Source organism: Pristis pectinata, chromosome 18, assembly GCF_009764475.1.
Source record: "Pristis pectinata isolate sPriPec2 chromosome 18, sPriPec2.1.pri, whole genome shotgun sequence".
Lineage (NCBI taxonomy): Eukaryota > Metazoa > Chordata > Chondrichthyes > Rhinopristiformes > Pristidae > Pristis > Pristis pectinata.
Genome location: NC_067422.1, coordinates 25,110,187 through 25,136,235, shown reverse-complemented (window position 1 = coordinate 25,136,235; position 26,049 = coordinate 25,110,187). Strand labels below are relative to the sequence as shown.

The window sequence follows — 26,049 nt, the reverse complement described above, 5'->3', positions numbered from 1 at the left end:
TGAAAACCTGACTATTGCTACAAGCCTGAGTGATTTGCAACAGCATTGATGGCAGACGGCTGCAAAGACTTCGGGCTGCTGTCAACAAATGGAATATCAGCCCCTGCTTCTCTCATTGAACCACTTTTTTAGCAACATATTATACAAGTGGGACAGTTTCACTTCATCTGCTCAAATAAGTATGATAAACAGCCCAAGTAATGCTATCGTGCAGCCAAAGGAAAGGCAGCATGCACTGCAAATAAGTAGAAACCTTGGAAACATTCATTTAGAAGAAACTGTTCGAAGAGGGCCAAAGGCCACGGCAGCACATTCTATCAATAAATAATTGCATTCCATTTTCTCAGCATGGAAACACTGTCAGTCAAGACACAATGTAATCATATATTTATTATTTTAATAAATCATCTGATTTAATAAGTTGATACCTTATTTAATAATGTAAATATCTATTAACCAGAAGATTGATTTTCTAGATCTGACACTATATTTGTCTGGGAGATATTAAAGGGATTATTTAACAAAGATGTATTTCTAACACAATTTCAATGGTAAGAACAGCTCAAAGTCGTAGAAGCAAAATTAGTTTCCCTTTCAAATGTTGAAGTGGGTGTTGTATATTGAGCATTTATGTATCTTTAATAACTATGCAATATAACTTCTGATTATGTTGTTGGATTAGACACTGCTGTTAGTTGAGTGTTGGTAACCTGAAGTGATCAGAAACTTCAACCCTGCTCCTGAGCAGCAATTTAGAAGAACATTGGAGATGAGATTGGGATTTTGCTTCCAAGGAAGTAGCAAGGCAGTAAGGCAAACACGAGTGTGTTTCTCTGGATGCAGGTGGTATACATGTCAGGCAGTGCACATCGCAGATATGTTGATGAGCTTGAAAAGCATGAGAGATTGTAGCCATTTGCCCTGTACAAGGAACAGAGAGAGATGGTCCTGAGAGCAAATGATGTCACTGAGGTCCCGGGGAGGACACAACTTAGAATAATGCAGCCATACGTGAAAACAGGAAGACAATAACATTGCTGTTGTTGCTAGTCATAGGGCCAGAGACGGACAAAATGTTAATGAGCTTAATAGCTCCACAAATCATGGATGAGGTCTTTTACAAGGACACTTGTCAAAATGTTGAAGTGACATCTTAATCCAGCACCTTCAGAAACTTTCTCAAATTACACAAATCTTCTAGTCTCTGATTTGACTTGCTAAAACGATCATATTCTTTTAGATGTGTGGGATCACTTGGTGTGCAGGCTGGCAAACAACAGCTTAGGTTGGATTTCTAAACAAAACCATTTGGCATTCTAGATCTGGCATATGAGGGAAAATGCAGAGTAGCTACAAGTATGGAAAGAGCATTGAAGAACGTGAAAGTGATACCACCATCTGACACATCTTACCCTCATTTCCCCTTTCAGCATTCTGAGGAGACTGTTCCCTCTGTAACTCACTGATTCACTTTTCCATCTCCACCACTATGCACTCACCTTCACAAGGTACTTTCCCATATAATCACCAGTTCTGACACAACTGGAAAGGCTGGTTATGTGATATTGCGGAATTCGATTCTGATCCCCAGGAAATTGGAGCAAACATTGATAGAAAATGAGATGCAACACATATCCTTTTACCTTTTCTCTTCCTACTATCCAGGGACTGTCCAATCAGAGCATCCAGGTGAAACAGCATTTTGTGTGCACTTTTCCAATGTATTGCATTTGGTGCTCACAATGTGATCTCCTGTGCATTGGAGAAACCAAATGCATTTTGACTGGTGGCTTTACAGAATATACAGTATCTGTTCAGTCCACAGCAGTGTCACTGGACTTCCTGGTACCTGTCACTTTAATTCTCCATCCTACTCTGACACTGGGCTCTTTGCCAACAAAGCTGAATGTAAGCTCAAGGAACAAATCTCATTTTCCGTCAAGGTATGACACAGCCCACGGGGATCAGATCTGAATTCCACAATATCATGTAACCAGCCTCTGCGGTTTGTGTCAACACTGGCTAGTTTTGGTGTGAGATCAGTAATTCTGAGGGAGCTTGATGGGTCGGACAGCATCTCTGGGGACAGGGGTAAGGTTGGTCTTTCTTTCATTTTCGGGGTCATCACACTGCGGGGAGAGAGTACATTTTAGCTAATTCGGTTTAACCACAACTAGAGAGCGATTGACTTGGAATTTAACAGATGACAAATGATTGAATGAATCAGTGACTTATATCATGTGTCAATGATTAGAACGTTGCCAGTGATACCAAAATTGGCAGTAAGGTCAAGGAAGTTGTAGACTTCAGGAAGATATTAATGTATTGGGCAAGTGGGCAGAAAAAAGGACGGCAAATGGAATTCATTCCTGAGAACTATGAGGTAACGTATCTGGAGAGACAATTGGATACTGCAAGGTACATTGAACAGTACATGTCCACACAGTTGTGAAGGTAGCAGGATAGGTGCATAAGAACACTTGCCTTTATTGGGTGAGTCATTATATGTAAGATCTTGGAAGCCATGCTGGACCACAGTTAGGACACTGCATACTGCGGATGTTGCTTGGACTTTTGAACGTTTCCACATTTTCTGTTTATGTTTCAGATTTCCAACATCTGCGTTTCAGTCCCTGGCCCATATTGATGTAGCTCAGTTTTTCTCTCTCTTCAGATGCTGCCTGACCTTCGAGGCCTTTTCAGAATTACCTTTCTTTTTCAGGTTTCCAATAATTGCTGTGTTCTGTTTCTCACAGTTCTAGCTTTGTTCCCCTCTCTTCTATTTTCCCTCTACTTACACCTTCTCCAGGCAGACCAGCTGCCATTAATAAGCTATTGCCACCCTATCTCTTTTGACACTAATCTGTGTCATCCATTTTCTCTCGGTCTCCTCTATTCATAGACATTCTTTTTATTATTTCCACCCCTCCTCTTCAGTGTAAAATATGCTGATGTTGTAAAGTTTCTGATGAAAGGTCATCAATCTAAAACATTAACTCTGTTTCTCTCTTCACAGATGTTACTGAGTATTTCAAAAGTAAATTGTCTTGTTCAGGAAAACAACCCTGAACTGCCGGCAAGGAGGAAGCCCATGGAAATGGTAATGGTGATGTAGTCTTCCGTACAGTCATGCCATATAGATATTAGAAGTGCCTTCATTAGGAAAAAAGGTCAAGTGAATGCCAGAGGCAGGAAAACTGCAAGTCATGTAGATGTAAAAGGCAGGAGGTCCTGCTATTACTGTTAAGGAGGCCATCCAATCTCAAAGAGCTTGTTCAAAATGATGTTTTAATTGCCACTGGACAAAACATATTGCATGGTGTCCAGATCCCTGATGGAAGCATTTGATGGTAAGGATGGCAGTTCCCATTTGCCTCAGATGCAAGCAGGTGGGGCGGGAATAAAGATGTAGAACAGCCTCACTTGTGGACCTTCCATGTACTGGAATCAGAGAGGAAGAGATGGAGATGCACCCAAGCAGGAAGGTCTTGCCAAGTCAGGGGGGATGCCAGTAGAAAGAGAGTTGTGCAGTTACATTCAGTAGGCTATATTGAGCAGGCACTTAATTCACATGTTTGATACCAGATTCCTAAAACAGACACTCTATTTCAGGCTCTGTCATGAGAAGAGATTACCAGGCAGCAAGAGGAAAAGATTCAAGGATGTGCTCAAACCTTCTTCGAAGAAATGCTACTGACTGACTGCTGGGAATCTCTCATCCATGACTGACAAATGAGCATTTGGAATGGCATTGAGAACCTTGACACTCATAATTGCCAAATCCTGGGTACTTTTTTTTTGCCTCTGTTTGTTGTCATTTTCTTTACAAGGGTTGGCCTCGGGGAAACAAGGATACAATAGCATTAGAGAGAGTGTTGGGTAAGTTTATGAAGATGTTGCCAGAGCAGCAAAATTTTAGATATAAAGAGTTATTGGAAATTTTCTCCTCCAAGAACAGGAGGAAGAAGCGAGATTTAATCAAGTTGTATAAAATTAGGAAAGACCTAGAAATGGTGAAGATGACCTACCTTCCGTGGCCAGGAAGTCAGTAACTAAGGGAATTTAAGATAACTTGGGAGGATCAGATTAACTCTCACCCTAGAAGTGGAGCTCACTGCTTTAAGGGAGGTGGAGGAAGAAACCAATTTTATTTTTTAAAACTAGTTGGATAATTACTTAGTGCCCTAACCTCCAATCTGTCAAAAATTAGGTATTTATTGTTAAATTGTTCATCCATTGGATGCAGATATTACTGGCAGAGAATGATAATCCTTAATTGAACCTAGTTGCTTGCTGTGCCATATCAGAGGGCAGTAAAGGATCATCAACCACAATGGCAGGTCTGGACACACATAATGGCCAGACTGTATAAGGGCTGGCAGGATTCCATCCCCGATGGACATCAGTGATTCAGATGTTTGTACAATAAAACATGGTCACCTCAACTGATACTCGTTTTTTACATTAAAAAATCGAAAGATTTAGTTAATGGAATTTAAATTCCCTATGCATTCATGCATGCCATCATGCATTCAAAATTGTCTCCAGATGAGTAATCCAGGCCTTTGGATTTGAGTCTAGTAACATAACCATTTTGCTATGCACCCTCACAGAAATCTCATTTGTCCAGCATTACCGGCCGACAGAGTCATGAGTAATCTAATTCTGTGCTGCAACTTTGCTGGTGTACATTGTAAGTGAAGCATGACCTGCAGAAAGTGGGATTTACCGAAAACTTCATTAAGCAGACGTTTACAGGAAACAGTAAAGCTGTAAAATCATAAGTCGGTGCATTCCCTTCAGTGACTAAGACGGAACAAAATATTAGGAGGATATAAACTTATTCTGGAACTGATGTCATGCACAGAAATAGCCGGTGACGAGTCCCTGCAGGGAAGGAGCGGGGGGCGGTGGCAGGAACATGGCTGGGATCCGACCATTGTGACGTCGGTTGAGTGACGGGCGGCCGCTGACGCGCGCGGCGGTAACGGGGGCTCGCGGCCGCGCGCTTGCGCGATCCCTCGCACAATGAAGCCGGAGCGGAAGTGATGCGCGGACAGGAAGCCGGCGCCGAGCGGAGGGGGAGAGAGCTGCTGATGGCGTGGGTGAGGTGCTAACGGCGGCAGGGATCGGGCGGGCTTCGTGTCGGAGATGTGCAGGTAGGAACCGGCGGGGCAGGAGCTGGTGTCTGTGTGAGGGCGGCCCGGGGCTGTCGCCGGTGACAGCTGGCGCTGCCACGTCCTCTTTAATGCGGGGGGCGGGGGAAGCCCGACGCCGGCTCGCCGCTTCCCTCACACCCGGCGTCGGCCGGGCCCGATCGCCCCGAGGATTACCGAGGGGCTTCTCCCGCCCCGTGAACTCGGCCACCCTGCGGAGGGAAGGTTATTGCGTGGGAGGGGTGGAAAAAAAGGCCCAGACCTGAGGTACGCCTCTCTCGGCCAGGACCCGCCCTTGATGCCGTTACCGATTGGCTGCGGTTTGCCGGCTCGCTTCCAATTGGCTGCTTCACCCGTCAGTGACGGCGGTCTGTCGCGGTGGGACTGCCCGGGCTTGGACTACTGTCGGCCCCGGGCGGGACCGGAGCCCTCGTACTGTTCTGTACCTTCCACAGACGGCATGTACTGTTTTGCAATGAAGGTTAAACATTGATCCTTACCGGGCTTATTTCTGGCTGAGCTACTCGTAGGTCTGTTTACGCTTAGGCTGTCCCCTTTCTCCGACCTCTGGGCTTTTGATTTGATCGTACAGCACGGAAAGTTACTCCGATGACAAGTGTTAGGTTACCGCAAATTTGAAGTTGCGTTTGAGAACTTTTGTTCGTGTGCTCTTTCAACTGAAAACCATGGTCAAACGGCAGATGTGTGTCACGTTAGAGCTTCGGTTTACTGGTGACCTAAACCACCCGATTTAGAATATAGAGAATTTCGGTGTACAGGATACTCCCAGAAAAAAAAGTATCCTGTTTTTGGTCAGTAGTTATTTGTACATTGGTTTATTGTCAATTCTGATTGTGTATAATTTTCAAGTTACTACAATAATTAATGATGTAAGAAGGTGCACGTATTTTCTAGATAACTTCTATTTAAGTAGAATGCTGTACTTCGTTTCTTTTGTATCCAATTTTAAACATCTTCTGTGTGGCTTGAGAGTAAGGCTGTTTGATTTTAGTTCAGGGATCCTCCAATGCCTTGGAGGCTTTCTTTTAAGTAGACGTGTTGTTCATTTCACACGCAGAACGCACCAGCAGATTGTATCCTAATTTTAGTTTTCTAAATTAGTTGCTAAAGCAATTGCTTTGTATTCACTAATAAACAAAAATAGGTTGAGTTTGTGATTTTATTTGCATGAGGGATTTGAAGAATTACACAGTACAATCTGAGTGTCAGTTTGACCAGCATGCCAACCATAACTTTAATATATTGAAGCTGTACAAACATACTCCATATTGATGTTGTCCATGCATACTCCAACTTTCTTACCTGACATCAATGCTAGAGTTCTGATCATTTCCTATTCCTCTTTTGTGTATGAAGTGCACCAATGTGATATCAAATTGAAACTGCAGGTGACTATTATATTATTGGTAGGAAAATTTTGTGTATTGTGTGGTCAGTTCTGAGACTTTTTTTTATGGGGAGACTAGCCAGCATTCACATTCAAAATGTTCTTTTATTTTTCAAAATAATATGACAAATGCACTATTTGTTTCCAGATGACATGAGAAGACAAATGTGACCACTAATAATCAACATTCTTGTACAGCATTTCATATTACCTTTGTGTCTCCAGTTCAGTTATTTTATTTGTTATGTTCTTGCTTATACCAATAATTCTCTTTTGAGTTCATTGAGCAACTTGTATTAGATAATTCTGTTGATGTAATGTAATTTTTAGTTTCATCAATATGATTTAAATACTGTAGTCATATTGATATGAATTGTGGCTGTTGTGAATTATTTGGACACGTAGCTGCAAGTCAAACTTTTGAGTCTTTATCACAAATTTAAGAAACAGTTTTTAGTAAATATGGGAAGTGATGAAAATTGCTAATTTTTAGGATTATAATTTTGTTTTTTGGTAATTTAAGGCATAAGAATAAATAGTGTTTTTGAAGTTCGTACTTGTGTGTCATGTCACATGAGCTTGGTATATTCTGATTTATCCTTTTGTCCTCGAGAGCCCCTAGCCCCCACTTGCCAAGTTCCAATGATAATAAAAATTAGCAGAGAATCAAGTCCCCATAATTTGTTCTTTTGTATATGATGCAGCAGTACACTAGCCACACAAATGAAGTAAAATGAACATTTGGTTTAATTGATCAAAAAAAGATGACTACTAATAAGAAAAACAGTCATCATTTTTGCTTTGAGTTGTCTTTGTTTTATAAGAATTCTGATGAATATTGGAAAGTAAACGATTGGAATAAGTTTAGAGGAAGCTGTACTGAACTTACTGTGTCAGCCCAGTTGAAGTTTTAATTGGATTGTTGGTATGGAAACCATAATCAGCGTGGTTTCATAAGCATACCTTTTGTGTAAATGTGGTAAAACTGGACTTCGCTTTGAGATGTTTGCCATAGTTGGTTTAGATGATGAGTGTTATATATGCATACAGATGATATATCTTGTAAAACATGAAGTAATATTTAATGTGTTTTATGGGGTTGTGTATGAAAAGAGCAAAATGCCCTGCATTTAAGAGTATTTTTCAAGTTATTGGTAGGTTATGTTAAAATGCCCAATTCTTCTATTTTCGATATAGTCAGTGGACCACCTGTAGTCTCTTCGGCAGGGTTCCACTATGTGTCCAGTTAAGATCTGCAAAGATCACCAAATTGTGTACCTTCCTTCCACACTCCATCTTTTATACAATACAGTTTAAGATTGGTAGCTAAGAGGAGGATTCAAGTTACCGCTGTAGTGTTTTGTCTTGATTTTCTTAAAGAATTTTAATTTTTTAATGTTTATTTTTGTATCATGTCAACTTTGAGGATTCTTGCATATCTCAAAATCCCTGCAGGGTCACAGCATGGAAGGAAGCTTTGAGTCTATACTAGCTCTGAATAAGCCAGTACAGACTCAATAAATCTAATAGTAGCCTCTCCATCCCCACCCTATAGCCTTGTCAACTCTTTTAAATGATTCATGGGATTGTATGGGCAAAATAAGAATTTGCATTTTAATAATATGCCATCATACCTATATTACTTGTCCAGCAGCAAGAAAATCTCCATTCTTCATGTTCTCAAATCTTGTTTCATTCTGAATTTGACTGATCATGACATAAAGACAAGTAACATTTGTACCGCAGAAGTGCCTGGCAGTGACCATTTCTAACAATATTGAGTCTAACCATTACATTGCCATTGATATTCAGCAGCATTACCTTCATGGAGTTCCCCCACCACTGAATTGAAATTCAATTCAACCAGCCACATTTGGGTGGTAGCTACAAGATCAGGTCAGAGTGTTAGGGACTGGGTATCTTGCAGGAGTTAACTCGCCTCCTGACACCCCAAAACCTTCCCACCAGCGCTAGGCACAAGATGGAATACTCTCCACATGCTTACATGAATGCAGCTCCGACAACTTTTAAGGCACTCAGCACTATCCAGGACAAAGCAGCTTAGTTGTCTTGCACCCCATCTACCACCCTGAACATTCATTCTCTCACACAGTGAATGTATTCTATCAAGAAATGTATTACTTGCTCAACATACTCCAATAGAAACTCCCAAACCGGAAACCTCTCCACAGAGGAGGACGACAGCAACAATGGAGTATTGTGTGCAGTTCTGGTTGCTGCATTACAGGAAGGATGTGGAGGGTGCAGAAGAGGTTCACTAGGATGTTGCCTGGATTAAAGAGTATTATCTATAAAGAGAGGTGGAACAAACTTGGATTGTTTTCTCTGGAGCCTCTGAGGCTGAGGGGCAACTTATAGAAGTATATAAAATCATGAGAGGCATAGGGTGGCTAGTCAGTCTTTTTCCCAGGGTGGGAATGTCAAATATTCGATGGCATAGGTTTAGGAAGAGAGGGGGAAAGTTTAAAGGAGATTTGCAAGGCAAGTTTTTGTTTTACTCAGTGATAGGTGCCTCGAATACACTGTCAGGGGAGGTGGTGGAAGCAGATGCAATAGCAATGTTTAAGAGGCATTTTGAGAGACACATGAATAAGCAGGGAATGGGGGGATATCAAGCATGTGCAAGCAGAAGGGCCCTTTTCTGTGCTGTATAAGTGCATGGGAGATACTATGTTCTGTGTAAGTGCATGGGGATACTATCACCTGCAAGTTCTCCGTCAAGTTGCACAGCATCCTGATTTGGAAATTATGGACATTCCCTCATTGTCTCTCTGTCTGTCCTGGATCTCCTTACCCAACAGCACTACAGTGTCTGAAAAAGGCAGCTTGCCACCACCTTGTCGAAGGCAATTGAGGATGGGCAGTAAATGCTGAACTTGCCCAGTGATACCCAGTCTTTGGGCGGGGGGGGTGGGCGGGCGGAGAAGATGAATACATGAAAAACTGTCATTTTTAACTGCTTACCTGCACCCAGAAGGAATTCTTGTCAAACTCTTGCAGCTGGCCAACAGAGACAGTTTTGTTCAGGCTTTGAATTTTCACCGCTTTGCTACCTTACTAACAACAGACAATTGTAAAAGTTTTATATTACATCTTTTCAATTGTTCTTCAGATTATTGGCTGAGATGATTATTCTTTCTTGCAGCAATTAAATTGCATTTCAGTATATGCACCCTTGAGTAATGTTTTGTTGAGATTGGTGAGAATAGCTCAGTGCTAATTACCCTCCTGCAGTGTCAAATGATGAATATCTATCACAGCTGCAAAATGTAGATGAATGAAACTTACAGTTATGGTGGAGTTGTTTACATTAAATGGAAAGCTCTGAATACAATATGGTGGAAATTTAGTTTTTAATAGGTTGTAAACTCTTGACTGAATTTGAATTAAATTTTCTTTACAGTATGTTTTGTTAATAGGCTTGGTTTAAAAAGTTACTCGGGAATTAGTATCATAAATCCCTTCAATAAAGCATGATCTATTCAAGACTTTTTCAGATGTACATTTCAATGTGTGGACTTTTTCATTGTAGAATCTCCCCCCCCCCCCCACCCCCATAATATTTTGTATTACCTCCTGTGATTTACTGTAAGCTGTTATCAATATTATAGGTTGAATTCTGAGTAAATTCACATGAACATTGTAGGCAGTGGTCGCAAGATCACAAGACAAGGGAGCAGAAGCAGGCCATTCGGCCCATCGAGTCTGCTCCAAGGAAAAGGGAATGGGGAGAATCAAAAAACCTATTCTAATCCCACTTTCCAGCCTTATCCCCATATCCCTTGATACCCTCACTATTTAGATATCTATCTATCTCCTCCTTGAATGCCCCCACTGATCTGGCCTCCACTGCTGTACGTGGCAAGGAGTTCCACAAATTCACCACCCTCTGGCTAAAGAAATTTCTCCTCATCTCTGTTTTGAAACTGTACCCTCTAATTCTAAGATTGTGCCCTCTGGTCCTGGACTCGCCCACCAAGGGAAACAGCCTAGCCACATCTTCTCTGTCCTTTCCTATCAACATTTTAAATGTCGCTATGAGGTCCCCTCTCATTCTTCTGTACTCCAGTGAGTACAGTCCAAGAGTCGACAAACGCTCATCATACGTAAGCCCTTTCATTCCTGGAATCATCCTTGTAAATCTCCTCTGAACCCTCTCCAACGTCAGCACGTCCTTCCTAAGATGTGGGGCCCAAAACTGCGCATGATATTCCAAATGAGGCCTCACTAGTGCCCCGTAGAACCTCATCTACACTTCCTTACTTTTATACACTATACCTCTCGAAATGAATGCCAACATAGCATTCGCTTTCTTTACCACCGATCCGACCTGGTGGTTAACCTTTAAGGTATCCTGCACGAGTACCCCCAAGTCCCTTTGTACTTCTGTACTTGGTACTTCAGCCTGCTTCACCAAGATTACAACTGGTCCGCAATCTCAATTCTACTTTACCACACGAATTCCATATACTTTTATTCCCTTACTGTTTATAAAAAAAAGATCATTGTCTTGGAAATCCTTAATGGCTGAGTAGCCATTGAAGCATAACATTTCAAAGGTTTACAACTTATTGGGGGAAGAAATTTTCCCTCATCTCTATCCTACGTGGTCAGCCCTATATTCTTACTTCCTGACATGTATTTCTGGATATGCCAGTTGTTAAATTAATGCTGTGGCATCAATCTAATGCAGTCCATTCAGAATTTTGAAATCCATGCAATTATCTGCTAAAAATCTGCTTAATATTCATCTCGTCTACTGCATTCCTAGCTTATGTTTTTGATAGTAAGATTCATGCAATGCCTATTGGTACTGAATTTAACAACATTTTAGTTCTTGGTAAGCAGCAGCCTACAAAATATCCTCTCATTACTTACTATAAATATGCTTGATAGTTCATTTTCTTAAAATGGCTTATAATCTCTGTGGCAATATTGTTTATAGAATGACATAGTTCAGAAAGAAACTACTTGGTCCTATGTTCCTATGTTTTATTGTGCTCGTGAATCCCTCTCAGTTTTCTTTCCCCTCAGCCATGTAAGTATTTTCATTTCTTTTTATGAATTTAATAGTAAGTCTGTTTCAATGCCCTTTTGGGCATCCTTGATCTTAACAACTCACTGAGTAGAACAAAAAGATTCTGATGGAAAAATTGGAATTGTTTCTGCAGTCCAAATGGCATGGAAAGAACTAATTAAAGCTATTTATTATTGTTAATTAGAAAAGAAAGATGTGTTGCTTTTGATTGATCAATGAAAAGATTAAATTTTTGAACTGATGTTAGTGCAATATTACAACATAAATTGAATGCACATGTGTGAACTATGGTAAAATGTATTATGTCTTGCAAGTTTTAACCTGTTAAAATTTTGACTGTCAAATTGATTTTTTTTAATGTGTAAGCATTAAATTGGCTGCAGTGAGTTGTGCCATTTCAAATTAGTTATGATTATAATTACATTAAAAAACGAGCAAATCAGTGATGCATTATTGGATTTATTGCAGTGGGGAATTAAGAATGTTGCCAGATGGGTAGTAACAGAGCAGGCACGATAACAAATTTAGTTAAACTGATGAACACTCATTATATGGATGAAAATGAGGTACATCAGCAAATTGTGTGCTAAATGTGGATATCTGAGCAAACAATGTTGATGTAGTGCTGCTTAATAAAAGTCAAGTTAAGAGAACTGTGCTGCTTTGAAAATTATTGCGGTGTACATTGCTTTGTGAGATGATGGTCCAATAAAAAGGAAGAATCATCACAGATTCCCCTTGACACTAACACAGATGATCTAATGATGTATATGCTCTTGCCATGTATGGAAAAGTTACATCAATACCCAAGATCCAGAATGCCTTATCACCTGACTTTCCTTCTAATTATTCCTCTATCTCCAAGGAAAAAAAACTCCCCCAAGCACTGAAGCCTACAAGTAAACAAATTAATACAATTACCTACAAGTTTTGAAATTTATGAAGCTTACAAACATAAAATTCCATGTTGGTATATATTTCTGAATGCAGTTTCCTTAGGTTGCTTCGCTTCCATCCCTCTTGTTATTTTAGTCTGTGGGAAAAAAATAACATTGGAACATGTATTACTGTTTTAAATTTGCATTAATGTTCTAACATTTACAAAAAGTTGTACAGATATTTTGTATTTAATAGAAAGTAAACTGTTGAAAGTGGAGTCAGATGACATGGAAGGTGAAGATAAGGGAAACCTTATGATTCTGGAGGGAGGGAAAGGGAAGAGGTGGGAAAATAGTCAACAATGCTTGATGGATGTCTAGTTTTGACCTGCTGGATCTGATCTGAATCTATCCCATTTAAAAGAAGGATAGAGCTACACAACAAGGAAGATGTATTAAATGTAAAGCTTGGATTTTATTACAAAGCATGTTTGGTGGTCACGACAACTGTTACTATCATCAACGAATGCATTAATAAAGCAGATTGATGAGGATGAAATCTAGTAGGTTCTCTAATCGTCTGCCACAGACTAGTTAGCCATAGCTAGCCCAGCTGGAATGTCACTGAGCAACTCTTGGTGTAGTTCCCCAACCAACAATGTTCAATACCATTACTGCTGTCAGTACTTCCACCAAGTGATTACTGAATCACCAGCTGAGAAAAGCTGTAGATCTCTTTTTTTCGGCACAATATCATGGGCTGAAGGGCCTGTTCCTGTGCTGTACTGTTCTATGATAATCAGGACTTCAATTTGCCTTTGTTTGACCTGTTGTCTTAATGTGGTCCAGAGCCATTGTTGAGGAATCCCTGAACCACTCTGTTGATGTTGCTGGGTTGACTGGGATCTTTGCACCATTATGATGGGGTTAATTAGAGTCTGGAGCAATGCCACAATTCTTGTGTTTTGACAATGATTTGATACATCTGAGTGAATTTACCAGGCTATTTCAGGGGGCAGTTGGTAGTTTTCCACATTGCCAAGGGCCTGGAATCGCACATAGGTCAGACTGGGTAAGGATGATTATTTCATTTTTTTTTTGGACAATTTAATATTCAATGTTACTAATAATAGCTTTTCATTCCAGATTTGTTTACTGAACTTAAGTCCTCTACCTGTTGCTGATTGTTTGTCTAGGCCTCAGGATTACCGGTCTGGAAGTTTAAACTCTTGCTGCCATTTCAGTTGGGACCAGGATTTCAAGTGGAGTGAGAGGAAGTGTTGTCAAGGTAGCTGTGGGCATATAGTGAATGTTAGTCACTGGCTACTCCCAGAGATGGAGATGGAGAAGTCAAAGCAGGGAGAAGTTGGAGAAGGGCCACATTGAAAGAGAAGATGGAAAGAGGCAGCCAAATAAATTGTTTTCCAGTTCAGATTAGAACCATAGAACAACACAGCATAATACAGGCCCTTTAGCCCACCATGTTGTGCTGACCTTCAAACCACACCTAAGCCTATCTAACCCCTTCCTCCCACATATCCCTCTATTTTAAATTCCTCCATATGCTTATCTAACGAACTTGACCAATGTATCAGCCTCCTCCACCACTACCCCAGGCAGCGCATTCCATGCACCAACCACTCTCTGGGTGAAAAACCTCCCTCTGACATCTCCCTAGAACTTCCCACCCATTACCTTAAAGCCATGCCCTCTTGTATTGAGCATTGGTGCTCTGGGAAAGAGGTGCTGGCTGTCCACTCTATCTATTCCTCTTAAGATTTTGTATACCTCTATCATATCTCCCCTCATCCTCCTTCTCTCCAATAAGTAAAGCCCTAGCTTCTTTAGTCCCTCCTCATAAACCATACTCTTGCAGGAAGCATCCTGGTAAATCTCCTCTGCACCCTCTCCAATGCCTCCACATCCTTCTTATAATGAGGTGACCTGAACTGGACACACTACTCCAAGTGTGGTCTAACCAGAGTTTTGTAAAGCTATATTATTACTTCGCGGCTCTTAAACTCTATCCCACGACTTATGAAAGCTAACATCCCATAAGTTTTCTTAACCACCCTATCCACCTGTGAGGCAACTTTCAGTGATCTGTGGATGTGAACCCTGCCCCCCAGATCCCTCTGCTCCTCCACACTGCCCAGAATCCTGCCATTTACCTTGTACTCTGCCTTGGAGTTTGTCCTTCCAAAATGTGCCACCTCACACTCTTCTCCGGATTGAACTCCATCTGCCACTAGTCAGCCCAGCTCTGCATCCTATCAATATCCCTCTGTAAGCTTCGACAGCCCTCCACACTATTCACAACACCACCGATCTTTGTGTCATCTGCAAACTTACTAACCCACCCTTCCACCCCCTCATCTAGGTCATTAATAAATATCACTAAAAGTAGAGGTCCCAGAACCGATCCCTGCGGGACACCACTAGTCACAGTCCTCCAATCCAAATGCACTCCCTCCACCACAACCCTCTGCTTTCTACTGGCAAGCCAATTCTGAATCCACACGGCCAATCCTCCCTGGATCCCTTGGCCTCTGACCTTCTGAAGAAGCCTACCATGCGGAACCTTGTCAAACGCCTTACTAAAATCCATGTAGACCACATCTACTGCACTACCCTCATCAATCTTCCTGGTCACTTCCTCAAAGAACCCTATCAGGCTTGTGAGGCAAGATCTTCCCTTCACAAAGCCATGCTGGCTGTCCCTAATCAGTCCATGATTCTCTAAATGCTCATAGATCCTATCCTTTCTAACAGCTTACCCACCACAGACGTAAGGCTCACTGGTCTGTAATTCCCTGGACTATCCCTACTACCCTTTTTGAATAAGGGGACTACATTCGCCATCCTCCGGTACCATCCCAGTGGACAACGAGGACTCAAAGATCCTAGCCAACGGTTCAGCAATCTCCTCCCTCACCTCGCGAAGCAGCCTGGGGAATATTCCGTCAGGCCCCGGGGACTTATCTGTCCTAATATTTTCTCACAACTCCAACACATCCTCTCTCTTGATATCTACATACTCTAGAACATTACCCTTACCAACACTGTCCTCAGCGTCATCAAGACCCCTCTCCTTGGTGAATACTGAAGAGAAGTATTCATTGAGAACCTCACCCACTTCCACAGCTTCCAGGCACGTCTTCCCACCTTTGTCTTTAATCAGACCTACCTTTACTCTAGCCATCCTTCTGCTCTTCACGTACGAGTAAAAAGCCTTGGGATTCTCCTTAACCTTACTCGCCAAAGCCTTTTCATGTCCCCTTCTTGCTCTCCTCAGCCCCTTCTTAAGTTCCTTCCTTGCTACTCTGTATTCCTCACGAGCCCTATCTGATCCTTGCTGCTTACACCTTATGTATGCTGCTGCCTTCTTCCTAACTAGTTGTACCACCTCTCTTGTCACCCATGGTTCCTTCACCCTGCCATTACTTCTCTGCCTCACCGGGACAAATTTATCCCTAACATCCTGCAAGAGATCCCTGAATATCGACCACATCTCCATAGTACATTTCCCTTCAAAAGTGTCATCCCAATTTACACTTGCAAGTTCTCGCCTTATAGCCTCATAATTTGCCTTTCCCCAATTAAATATCTTCCCATCTTCTTTGCTCCTATCCCTGTCCATGACGATGCTAAAGGTTATGGAGCAGTGGTCGCTATCCCCCAAATGCTCACCCACTGATAGATCTGTCACCTGACCCGGTTCATTACCTAAAACTAGACCTAATATGGCATTCCCTCTAGTCAGGCTGTCAACATACTGTGCCAGGAATCCTGAATTGAGAGTAGGAAATGGGAAACTGTCATCAATGTCCTGAAAAAGAATGTTTCACATCTCACATAAAGAGGGGCATTGCTTGGACCTTATCATGGCTCTTACTGAAACTTCTTTTTGTAAGTGGACTCAGTGGAGAATTTGTTCAATGTGTAAAGAAGTTTAGCCAGGTTTTTATGTGGTGGGTTGGCCTCTATCTGAGAAAGAAACAGGGCTGTCTGCCTTTTGGGGGATGGAGATATATCAAGGTGAGACATCCATGAAGAAAATGATGCTATTAAGACCAAAAAGTTGGAACTTATTAAAATGGTGAGGAGTATCAATAGTACCTCAAATGCAGGTGGAAAGACACTGATTAAGGGGTCAAAAAAAAGTTGTGAAATGTAAGAAGAAATAAAATTTTGTGGGGTGACAACCAAGTGAAATGATGAATTCACCAGGGCAGTCCAACCTCTAGTTTCTGGGAGGGAGATAGAAGTGGACTGATTGAGATTAGGGAGTTGAGGACAGTTCTTCAAAGGAGATCAGTTGTGTGACATTCTGCGAATCGATGGCTTTATGTTCAGTGGTAGCGTGATTGACCATGGCAAGTACAAAGAAGTTGGCTTTTGGCCTTCACAAGGTCAGCAGGTGTCAAGAATTGGTGGGTTATAATATCTTGTTTGAGAGTTGACACAGAAAGAGTGAATTCTTTTTGTGGGCACACTGTTTGCGACACAGTGGCATATCCCAAAGGTGTGCGGGTTAGTAGGTGATTGGCCACTGTAAATTGCCCCTGATGTATAGGTGAGAGAGAAATTCTGGTGGTAGTTAATGGGAATGTGAGGAGAATAAAGTGGATTAGGTGCGTAATGGTTGGCATGGACTTGGTGCTGTATCTCTCTATGACTATTATTTAAGTTTATGCCATGGCATACCCACTGAGGATGCAGTTGCCATTCAGCCTGAATTTAATATTCATGGTCAAGTTTGCTTGCCAATACCTGTTACCATTGACTTTGATATCATACACTTTGTGATGTCAGACATTTGGTTTTGTTTGCTGTTTAGTTCAGCTACTGTTAGTGCCTTTTTATCTAGATGTAAATCTCGTAAAAGTCTAGTTTCATTTACAACCAGTTGCAGCAGAGAATGAGCAACATGATCTGCATTGCACAGTTCAAGAGGCTAATTTTGCAGATGATTAAATATGATTGGCCATGGATAAATTCTTTATGGTGCTAAAACCAGTACAGTGAGATTCCAGATATGCTGCCAACAGCTGGAAATGCTGTTTTGATGGTTCTGGATGCTGTTGTCTCAATGAAAATCAGTTGCCTCTTGTTGTTTAATCTATGACGCTACAAAACAATTCAAATGAGCATGTTGGGAGGAAGGAGTGATGGGTGTTTGAGTTTATTGTTGAATAGGTTGTGGGCAGGTATGTTTTGAGTAACTTGGATACTTTTAGTAGATTGGCTGATGTGGAAAGGGCCACTTATGCAGTAGTCTCCCATTAGAATAAATATTTAATTCTCTAGAATCAAAAGAACAATTTCAAAGTTTGCAACCAGTGCTAAATTGGAGATTGAAGTTACAGCAGAAGATAGGTGACAAAATGCAGAAGAATTAATGCATTATTGTCAAATTAATTTCAATATAGATTATTTTTGGTAGGGAAAATAAAGAGATTACATATTCCTTAGAAATTAGAGGAATCTGGGATTCCAGAGTTATAGAAAGAGAGAGATCATAGAGTTCTGTAGCATGAAAACAGGCCCTTTGGTTCACTGAGTCCATGTTGACCATAAAACATCCAAGTACACTGTTCCCATTTTATTCTCCCTATATCTCTACCAACTCCTTTAAGATTCTACCAATTCCCTATGCATGAGGGACAATTTACAGCAGTCAATTAATTTACTGAACTGCAAGTCTTTGGTATGTGGGAGAAAACCAGAGCACCCAGAAGAAACACATGCTGTTACAGGGAGTCCATGCAAACTCCACTCAGCGAGCACTGGAGGTCAGGACTGAGTCACTGGAACTGTGAGGCAGGAGCTCTACCAGCTGTGCCACTGTGCTGCCTCAAACTTGTATCACTAAAGATAATGTTCGAGGTTAATAAGGCCATAAATTACCAAAGCACTGAGGTTAATTCCTCAAAAGGATAGAACTAAACAGGAGAGGAGTTGTTGTAAATTTACTGAACCGTGGTTAGACTAATTGAAGTGTTGACTATTTATAGAAGCACTGAAGAAGGTGCAAAAAAGGATTTTAGTAGAACTGAAATTATGAAAGATTGAACAGGCTTGGCCTTATCTTCAGAAACCGAGGAGTGATCCAAAAGAAGTTTATAGGATTATTGAAGGGTTTTTTGGTGTATATGTAGAGAAGCTGTTTCTATTTTCAGGCAACACTGAAGCTACATAAAAAGAGTTCAAAGGTGTTTTGATGATAGTTGTTTTGGTGTTGGTATTATTTTTGAATGTCAGTAAAAAGTGTTCAGATTCTGGCTTGTTCGAGATGTGCAAAATAGTGCTAGATAAAGACTAGAATATCATTTGCTCATTTAACAATTCATGCCTGAACTGGCTGCAAGTGGACATGCATTATTTTACCAACTGACTGGTTGTAAGTGGAACTGATTGCTGTGGAGTTGACACTGTTGAATCATTCGTGAACATCTTCATTAATGAAGAGAAGGCCAGTGATAATGCAGAAGATTGGGCCCAGGACGCTCCCCTAAGGAACCTCTGATGTTGCCCTGCCGGAGGAAGTGATTCACCTCTGACATCCACAACCTTGTGTTTTTGTGCAAAAGGAGAGTCATTCTTCCTCAAAATTAAGTGTTGCTAAAACTCTTTGATGCAGAACTTGGTCCAATGCTGCCTTGATGTCAAGGACAATCAGTCTTCTGGAACTCAACTCTCTTTTCACTGTTAGGAGCTTTGATGTCAGTTCTGGAGCTGAGTGGCTGTGGGAGAGGAGGTGTCATTTGTTCGTGTTTCTCGCCATGCCTTCCATTACTTTGAGAGTAGGCTGATGGGGTGTTAATAGGCAGAAGTATTGGCATGGCGCTAATTACATGTAGATTTGTCTTCAACCCATGAAACTTTGTAAATTTAATGTAAAATGTTGGCTTACTTTTGATTTTAGCAATTTTATATGGCCTGTGTTGTCCTATTTTTAAAAAAATGGTTACAAAATGTTGCATGTTTTAACCAACAGCTCTGCATATGAGATGAAATTTGTGTTCTTAATCTTGCTCCAGCAATTATTCTGAACTGAAATTAATAATGTTTTCTTGCCATTTTAGGCTCATTTCATCATGGATGAGGAAAACCCAGAATTTGCAACCCCAGAAGAAAAAATTAAATATTGGAAAGACTTGGCCCTGAAATATAAGAAAAGGTTGGTATTGGTTGCATATATTTATTTTCATCTGAACATAAATGTCATAATCGTTGCACATTACTTGACAGTCAGATTATTGTTCTTTGGCTTATGAGGATTTTCCCAAATGCATACTGTGATAAATTTTGGTGCACTGTTGGTTTTTCTAAACAGTCATGAAAACTTAATGATATATCCTCCAGTACTGGTGTTGTAATAATGAAGTATTTTAAAGAGCTTGTGAGCAGATTGAGACATAAGTATGAGAAATCTATGGAGGGAGAGAAATTTTCTGATTTTGGTTTAGCATGTGATCTTTATGTCCAGATGAAACTTTTTTGTTTCAATGCTTATCATTTCAGTTCTCTGGATGTAATTGCATTTGAAATACTGTTCTGCACTTATATATAATATCAGTAACTATTGCTGTTGGATACATCACCTAATTGTCTCTTGAATTCGTATACATTCAAATTCAAATATCTGTTCAGGAAAATGTGGGTCAGCGGTTTTGTTACTGGATGCAAGTGAGAATCTGAATGCAAATTGAGGTACGTGAGGAAATGCTTGTCTGTGTGGTTTTCTGGGGGTAGGTGTGTGTATCAATCTCCATGTCCAACACAAGAAAAAGATTAATACAATTTAAAATGTTGGGCAGGTTAATGGTGTTCCTCTTTGAAACTGTCAGTTTTAAACTACAATTGTAAATCCTTTACTTGTACAATAAAATCTTTTTTCCCCCAGCTTTGTATATGACATTCATACTGTGAGTACCTCGCGAACATTGTATTTGAGAGAGTTTAAGTCTGGTTAATTAACATGCAAAATGTGATTAATTTTGCTTTGGAACACTGGATAGAGATCAAAGCTGGAAGGAGAGAGTTGGGAAATGGGGAAAGTTTCCATAACTTTGGGATTCTTGCATTTTGATAAAAGATAATTGGAGTGGGTACTTGACACCAGAAATAGCTAAGTTCTTTACTTTGCTGGATTTGTGTTGAAGCTAGGTAAAGAGCATCTTGAAAACTGAGGTGATGTCAGCAAGTGAGTTAGAATGATTTCATAGAACACTACAGCACAGTACAGGCCCTTTAGCCCACAATGTTGTGCCGACATTTTATCCTGCTCTAAGATCTACCTAACCCTTCCCTCCCACGTAGCCCCCTATTTCAGAAGCTGTAAACTGAATTTTTGTATATCGGCTACAGACTTGGTGTATGGTGCTCCATAATAAAAATATTGAAGAAAAATGAAGATTTAAAAGTCAGCCCCAGAAGCAGGGAATCTCTAAATCCTCGAATTATGAAAAGAAAAAATGGACATTCTGAAAGACTTATTTTCCATGGGAAAAGGAAATAAAATGTATGACTAACAGCATAAATAAAGCCTCATTTAGGTGATTGAATTGCAAGTTGTGTTTGCTTTGAGATGAGGAAAGCAAATTAGTTGAACTTTGAGTCTGAAGGGATTCTTAATGTGAGGAAGGTGGTGTTGGATCCTTTTTGCTTCAGTGGATAAGGGCCTTTACCTAACGAAAGGTGACTGTTTCATGTAATTACTTCTCTAAACAGTTAATGTTTAGAAAATCCAGTTAAAAGGTTAGGTTCTGAACTATGTTAGTTGCAGGAAGAAATCTGTGAAGGTAAACATTGCACACCAAGTTAGCTTTCACCTCTGCTGTCTGCTTTGATTTTAGAAATATTCCCACTTTATTACAATGGTTAAGGTTGTGTCAACCAATTAAAATTATGTCTGTTTTACTGAATGTTTTCTATGTTGTTAGATTTTAAGTTTTCAGTTTCTAAGTTTTTTGGATGATATTTGAGTTCAAGTTAATATAATGAGTATATAAATTTATAAACTAGATTTGCTACAAACTGCACTCTAGGCATCAGTGCTGTATATAATATCCACTGGGATTTAGTGTTTGATTCTATTTTTGGCAAGTAGAGTGTATTTTGTTTTGTTCTGTGTACTGGTACATATTATCCGGTGCTTTGAATTGGAATATCAGGTTTTATTATACCACACAATGCTAATGCTGAATTTTGTCAGTGAATCAAATACATCTAGAAAAATAGTTCAGAATGCTTGTTGTGCTTCAGAACTTGTAGGATTTCTTTGTGTTTGTTCTTTGGTTGTAGATTCCCAGAAACTACAGAGCTGCTGTACATATTTTGTGTTTATTTCTTGTGGCTATGTTGTTACTTAACAATGATTCACTGCTGAAATAGTGAAATAGTCGTAATAATATTGCTGCTTTTGCATTGTGCATGAAGTAACAATACTCCAGAATACAAAGCTACAAGCAAATGTAAAGTTTATGAAGACTTGCTAAGACCAGCTATCTGGAAGACCCTAGCTTGTTGGGTAATTCACACACAATGGAAGATCGGTGTTGAAGTTCTACAAACATTTAAAATGTGTGGCTTTGAAGTAACTCTATCGTGTTCAATTAGTTGCAGCTAAAGCAGTTTCATCAGAAATGTTGATCAGTGGGCCATTCCATAGTGTGCTTTAAGTGGACATAAGTTGGACTGTTGCAGTAAGGAGTGTGCAATGTTTATTGTAAGCAACTATCTGCTTACAATAAACATTGCACACCCCTTACTGCAACATGAAAACACTTTTAGGTAGCTCTTTTGTTTACAGATTTGAATACAATGTTATTAGTGGCTACAAAACAATATCCCTATAATTTTAGAACAGCCATTGACTAATTGGTACTTACAAAGGTACTGAATCAATGAAATAGCCTGTGAGATTGCTCAAAACCTACACATAATGCTCTGCTTGAGGGTGGTGTAATTAGTATGGATATTGTGACATTTTCTAGAAATTAACTGTTAACATTATGTCATAGTTATTTGTTTAATGGCCCTTCTCTAGACTACCTTTTTAACACCCTATGTATGGTTGGTTTTAATGTTAAGACCACTCCTTCCCCACCACCTCCCAAACGAGTAAGCTGTTCATTGTTGATTTACTACTGTTATATAAAATGTATCAAAAATTTGACCTTGGATTTGACTGGAGATGTTCCTTTTCATTTAATTAGTTGGTACAATTTTGTAGAAATAAATTCAAAGTATCAGTTAAAGGCATCAATTTCCTTGGGTTATTTGGGAGGTACTTAAGATGGTGTATTCTTATTCTCAGTATTTGTATTATTTAATCATTTAGACTAATTTGAAGTATTTGTGTTTTCTTTATAAAATTTTCTGAAATTTCAATTGGTATGACTCAATTCTGTATTTTTATTCCTTTACTCAGTTCCCTGTAAATGGATACTTCGTGACTTTAAATATGATACACTTGCATGTGATAGCAGCATGGTTGTGCAATTGTTTATTTGTAAAGCTGAAATTTTGCCAGTATTGTGGACAGTTAGATATCATAGGAGCATGGTCTGGTATTAATTTTTTACTGTGGTACTTGGGTTTGTATTGAAATTTTTGTTTCCTTTATCATACAAATTAATAAATGTCAGTGTTATAGTTTCATTTTTCCCTATAAATAAAATCCTCTGAAATAATCTTGTGTTAAGATCACATCATATATAAATCTTCAGCATTTGGAACTAGCTTTTGCTGCATTTAAACTTACAGTGAAACTTACTGGCTGAAAAACATAGTTAATAATAATACTGTGTTTGCCTTACTGGCTTTCAATTTTATTTAGGGGGTTATTCAAAAGTCACTGAAATTGAACTGTCGAGCGGATTTATGTCGATTATAAAAGCTTGCCAGTTCTGTATATTATGATTGGGAGGTTGATTCCAGTAAACAGCAAGGAAAATCTGGACCTAAGGCAGGTAGTTTTCTCCAAACCCAATTATCTCTGTGCCTAAATTGGCAGGTTATCTTTCGCACTGCTTCCATTTTATCGGACCAGTCCAGATGAAGGGTCTTAACCTGAAACATCGACTGTCCATTTCTGCTTCAGGTTCCAGCATCTGCAATCTCTTGTGTATCCATTCTTTTCTGTTGTGTCAGAATTGGCCAGTTCTGATGCAAGGTCATCAACCTGCAAGATTAACAGTTTTGTGTGCTCGCTCTTTCCACAGATACTACTGGACCTGCTGAATATTTCCAGCAGCAGCAACTGTTCTAGCAGTGTTTACTTTGTTTTCTTTTCATCTCCTGTCTTTGTTCATCTCCTCCTATTTGCACTTCCTCCAGACAGATCAGTTATGATTAACAAGCATTTACCATTCTCTCTGAAATGACATCAACACAGTTGGATTCTGCTAACCTCCACCCCATGTTCTTCCCACCCCTTCTCTACAATTTCAAACACACTTTTTCTCGCTTTTCAATGCAGAAAAGGTCATTAACCTGAAATGTTAACTGTTTCTCTCTCTACATATGCTGCCTGATCAGCCGAGTATCTTCAGCAATTTCTGTTTTTATAATACTAGTCAAAGGCTGTTTACTGCAGAAATAATTGGCTCCCAATATTTTCCAGAAGCAATAAATCAATAGAAATAGAAAATGCTGGAAATACTCAGCAGGTCGGGCAGCATCTGTGGAAAGAGAAACAGGGTTAATGTATCAGGCCTGAAAAGTTAACTTTGTTTCTTTTCACTTTCCAAAAGTAGTTATTTAATAATAATCATGCCTGATTTCTTCTCTATTTCATATTCATGGGGAGTGGTGACTAATTGTTAGCATAACTGCTTTTCTTGTTGATATTATCCAAATTAGACAGACTGGGACTTGCATCAATAATGATTTCTTTTTGTGGCTCGATCCATATTATGTTGTTGGTTATTTATCCTCTGTTTATTTTGACCATCCTCTGCTCTTTTATTCTGACCTGTTGAACTTGTGATTCAGTTTTCAGGAAACACGGGAGGAGCTGGAAGAATTCCAAGAAGGAAGCAGGGAACTTGAAGCTGAGTTGGAGGCACAATTGGAACAGGCAGAACACAGGAATAGAGATTTAGTATCTGACAACCAAAGACTAAAGCTAGATTTGGAGGTATTAAAGGTAAACTGAATTTCCAGCAGCATTAATATTAAGCTGGTGTTCATATTATCCTTCATGTACTAGCTTTTAACATGAGACTAGCTGCAATATTTGGGCAATCCATACAAAATATCCCTAAACCTAAAAATAAATAGTTTTATTTCTGTTTCATTTACTCAGAATCTCTGGTTGACTTTCTGGGGTGCAGCTGACCATGTAGTTTAGAGACAGCACTTTAGTGCCAGGTTGATAAGTTAATTGGTTACTGTAAATTGTCCCTAGTGTGTAGGTGAGTGGTAGAATCTGCAGAGAGTTGATGAGAAAGTGTGGAGAATTTAAAAGAAAAAAGGGATTAATGTAGGATTGGTGTTAATGTGTGGTTGATACTCGGTGGGCCAAAGGGCCTGTTTCCCTTCTGAATCTCTCTGGGTCCATGACTAAAGACTATTATAGGTAGTTCAGTCTATTTTGGTAGATCAGCCCAAACAAATAGTCGTGAAAAGGAAAAAGAGTATACTCTCTACCCTCATTAATCCCATCTTGAATGCCTTTCACTGCTGGAAGTATTTCAATGCTATAAATATTATATCGGAATATCCTTGCTGCAGTAAGAGCTGCTGAAGCTACTTTTCAGTCCTTCCGGAACATTTGTGTTTATAGTTTGAAAATTTGCATCATGGGTATTGAGTTCCTCTTCCTCACACTGCAGGATCTCATTTCACAAGGTTTTTATGAAATGGTGTGATATTAGATGTTGTCCACATTACATGCCCTGAAATGGTTGTCTACCAGTGATTATAACATCCTGCTGTCCTGTTTTATTTTGCAAATAGAATGGACTAATAGTATGGTATAACGTTTGGGGTCAGGTGGGTGTCATGATTTAGCCCATCAGACTTATGCTGATCCTTATCAATCTAATTTTCCTGCTCTTTTCTCTAAGATCTAGTTTTTTAGCCTTCAAATTTTTTATCCAATTTTCTTCAGCATCTGTGTCCATCACCTTTACAAGTGGTGCGTTCACAATTGTAGCCAGTTAACTTACCTGGTTATTTTGCTGATCACCATAAATCTGTGTATTCTGCTTTCTGAAGCCACTGGAACTAGTCTCGTTTTATTTTCCTTTATCAAAAAGAGATACTAACCCCAGCTTCTTTAACCTTTCTACATAATTGGTCCCTCCACTCTGGTACTATTCTTTTGTGCCCTCTGTTCATTTGTACATTTTGGTGTGCAGATTAACAACAGTAGTCAGCTGCTCTCCAGCCAGTGTTTTATATGACATAATTTTCTTTTGTTCTTCCTTTCATCAATTATCAAAGTCAACAATCCAATGTGTCATATTAAAATCTGCTTTCTTAATATCCTGACGAATGATTTATGTATTTGGCCAGCTCCTTGAACCCCTTTAA

General features: G+C 39.8%; 1 protein-coding gene across 2 annotated transcripts in view; it reads left to right on the top strand.

The window, feature by feature from the left end:
- Window positions 1-5,005: 5,005 nt before the first annotated feature.
- LOC127579982 (nuclear distribution protein nudE-like 1) overlaps window positions 5,006-26,049 on the top strand; it is a 38,246-nt gene continuing 17,202 nt past the window's right edge. For both annotated transcript variants that reach the window (XM_052033102.1, XM_052033104.1), the window contains exons 1-3: window positions 5,006-5,159; window positions 19,590-19,684; window positions 24,505-24,658. In XM_052033102.1, the coding sequence (XP_051889062.1) occupies window positions 19,602-19,684; window positions 24,505-24,658 (237 nt within the window). In that variant the 5' untranslated portion in view covers window positions 5,006-5,159; window positions 19,590-19,601. The remainder of the gene's footprint in view (window positions 5,160-19,589; window positions 19,685-24,504; window positions 24,659-26,049) is intronic.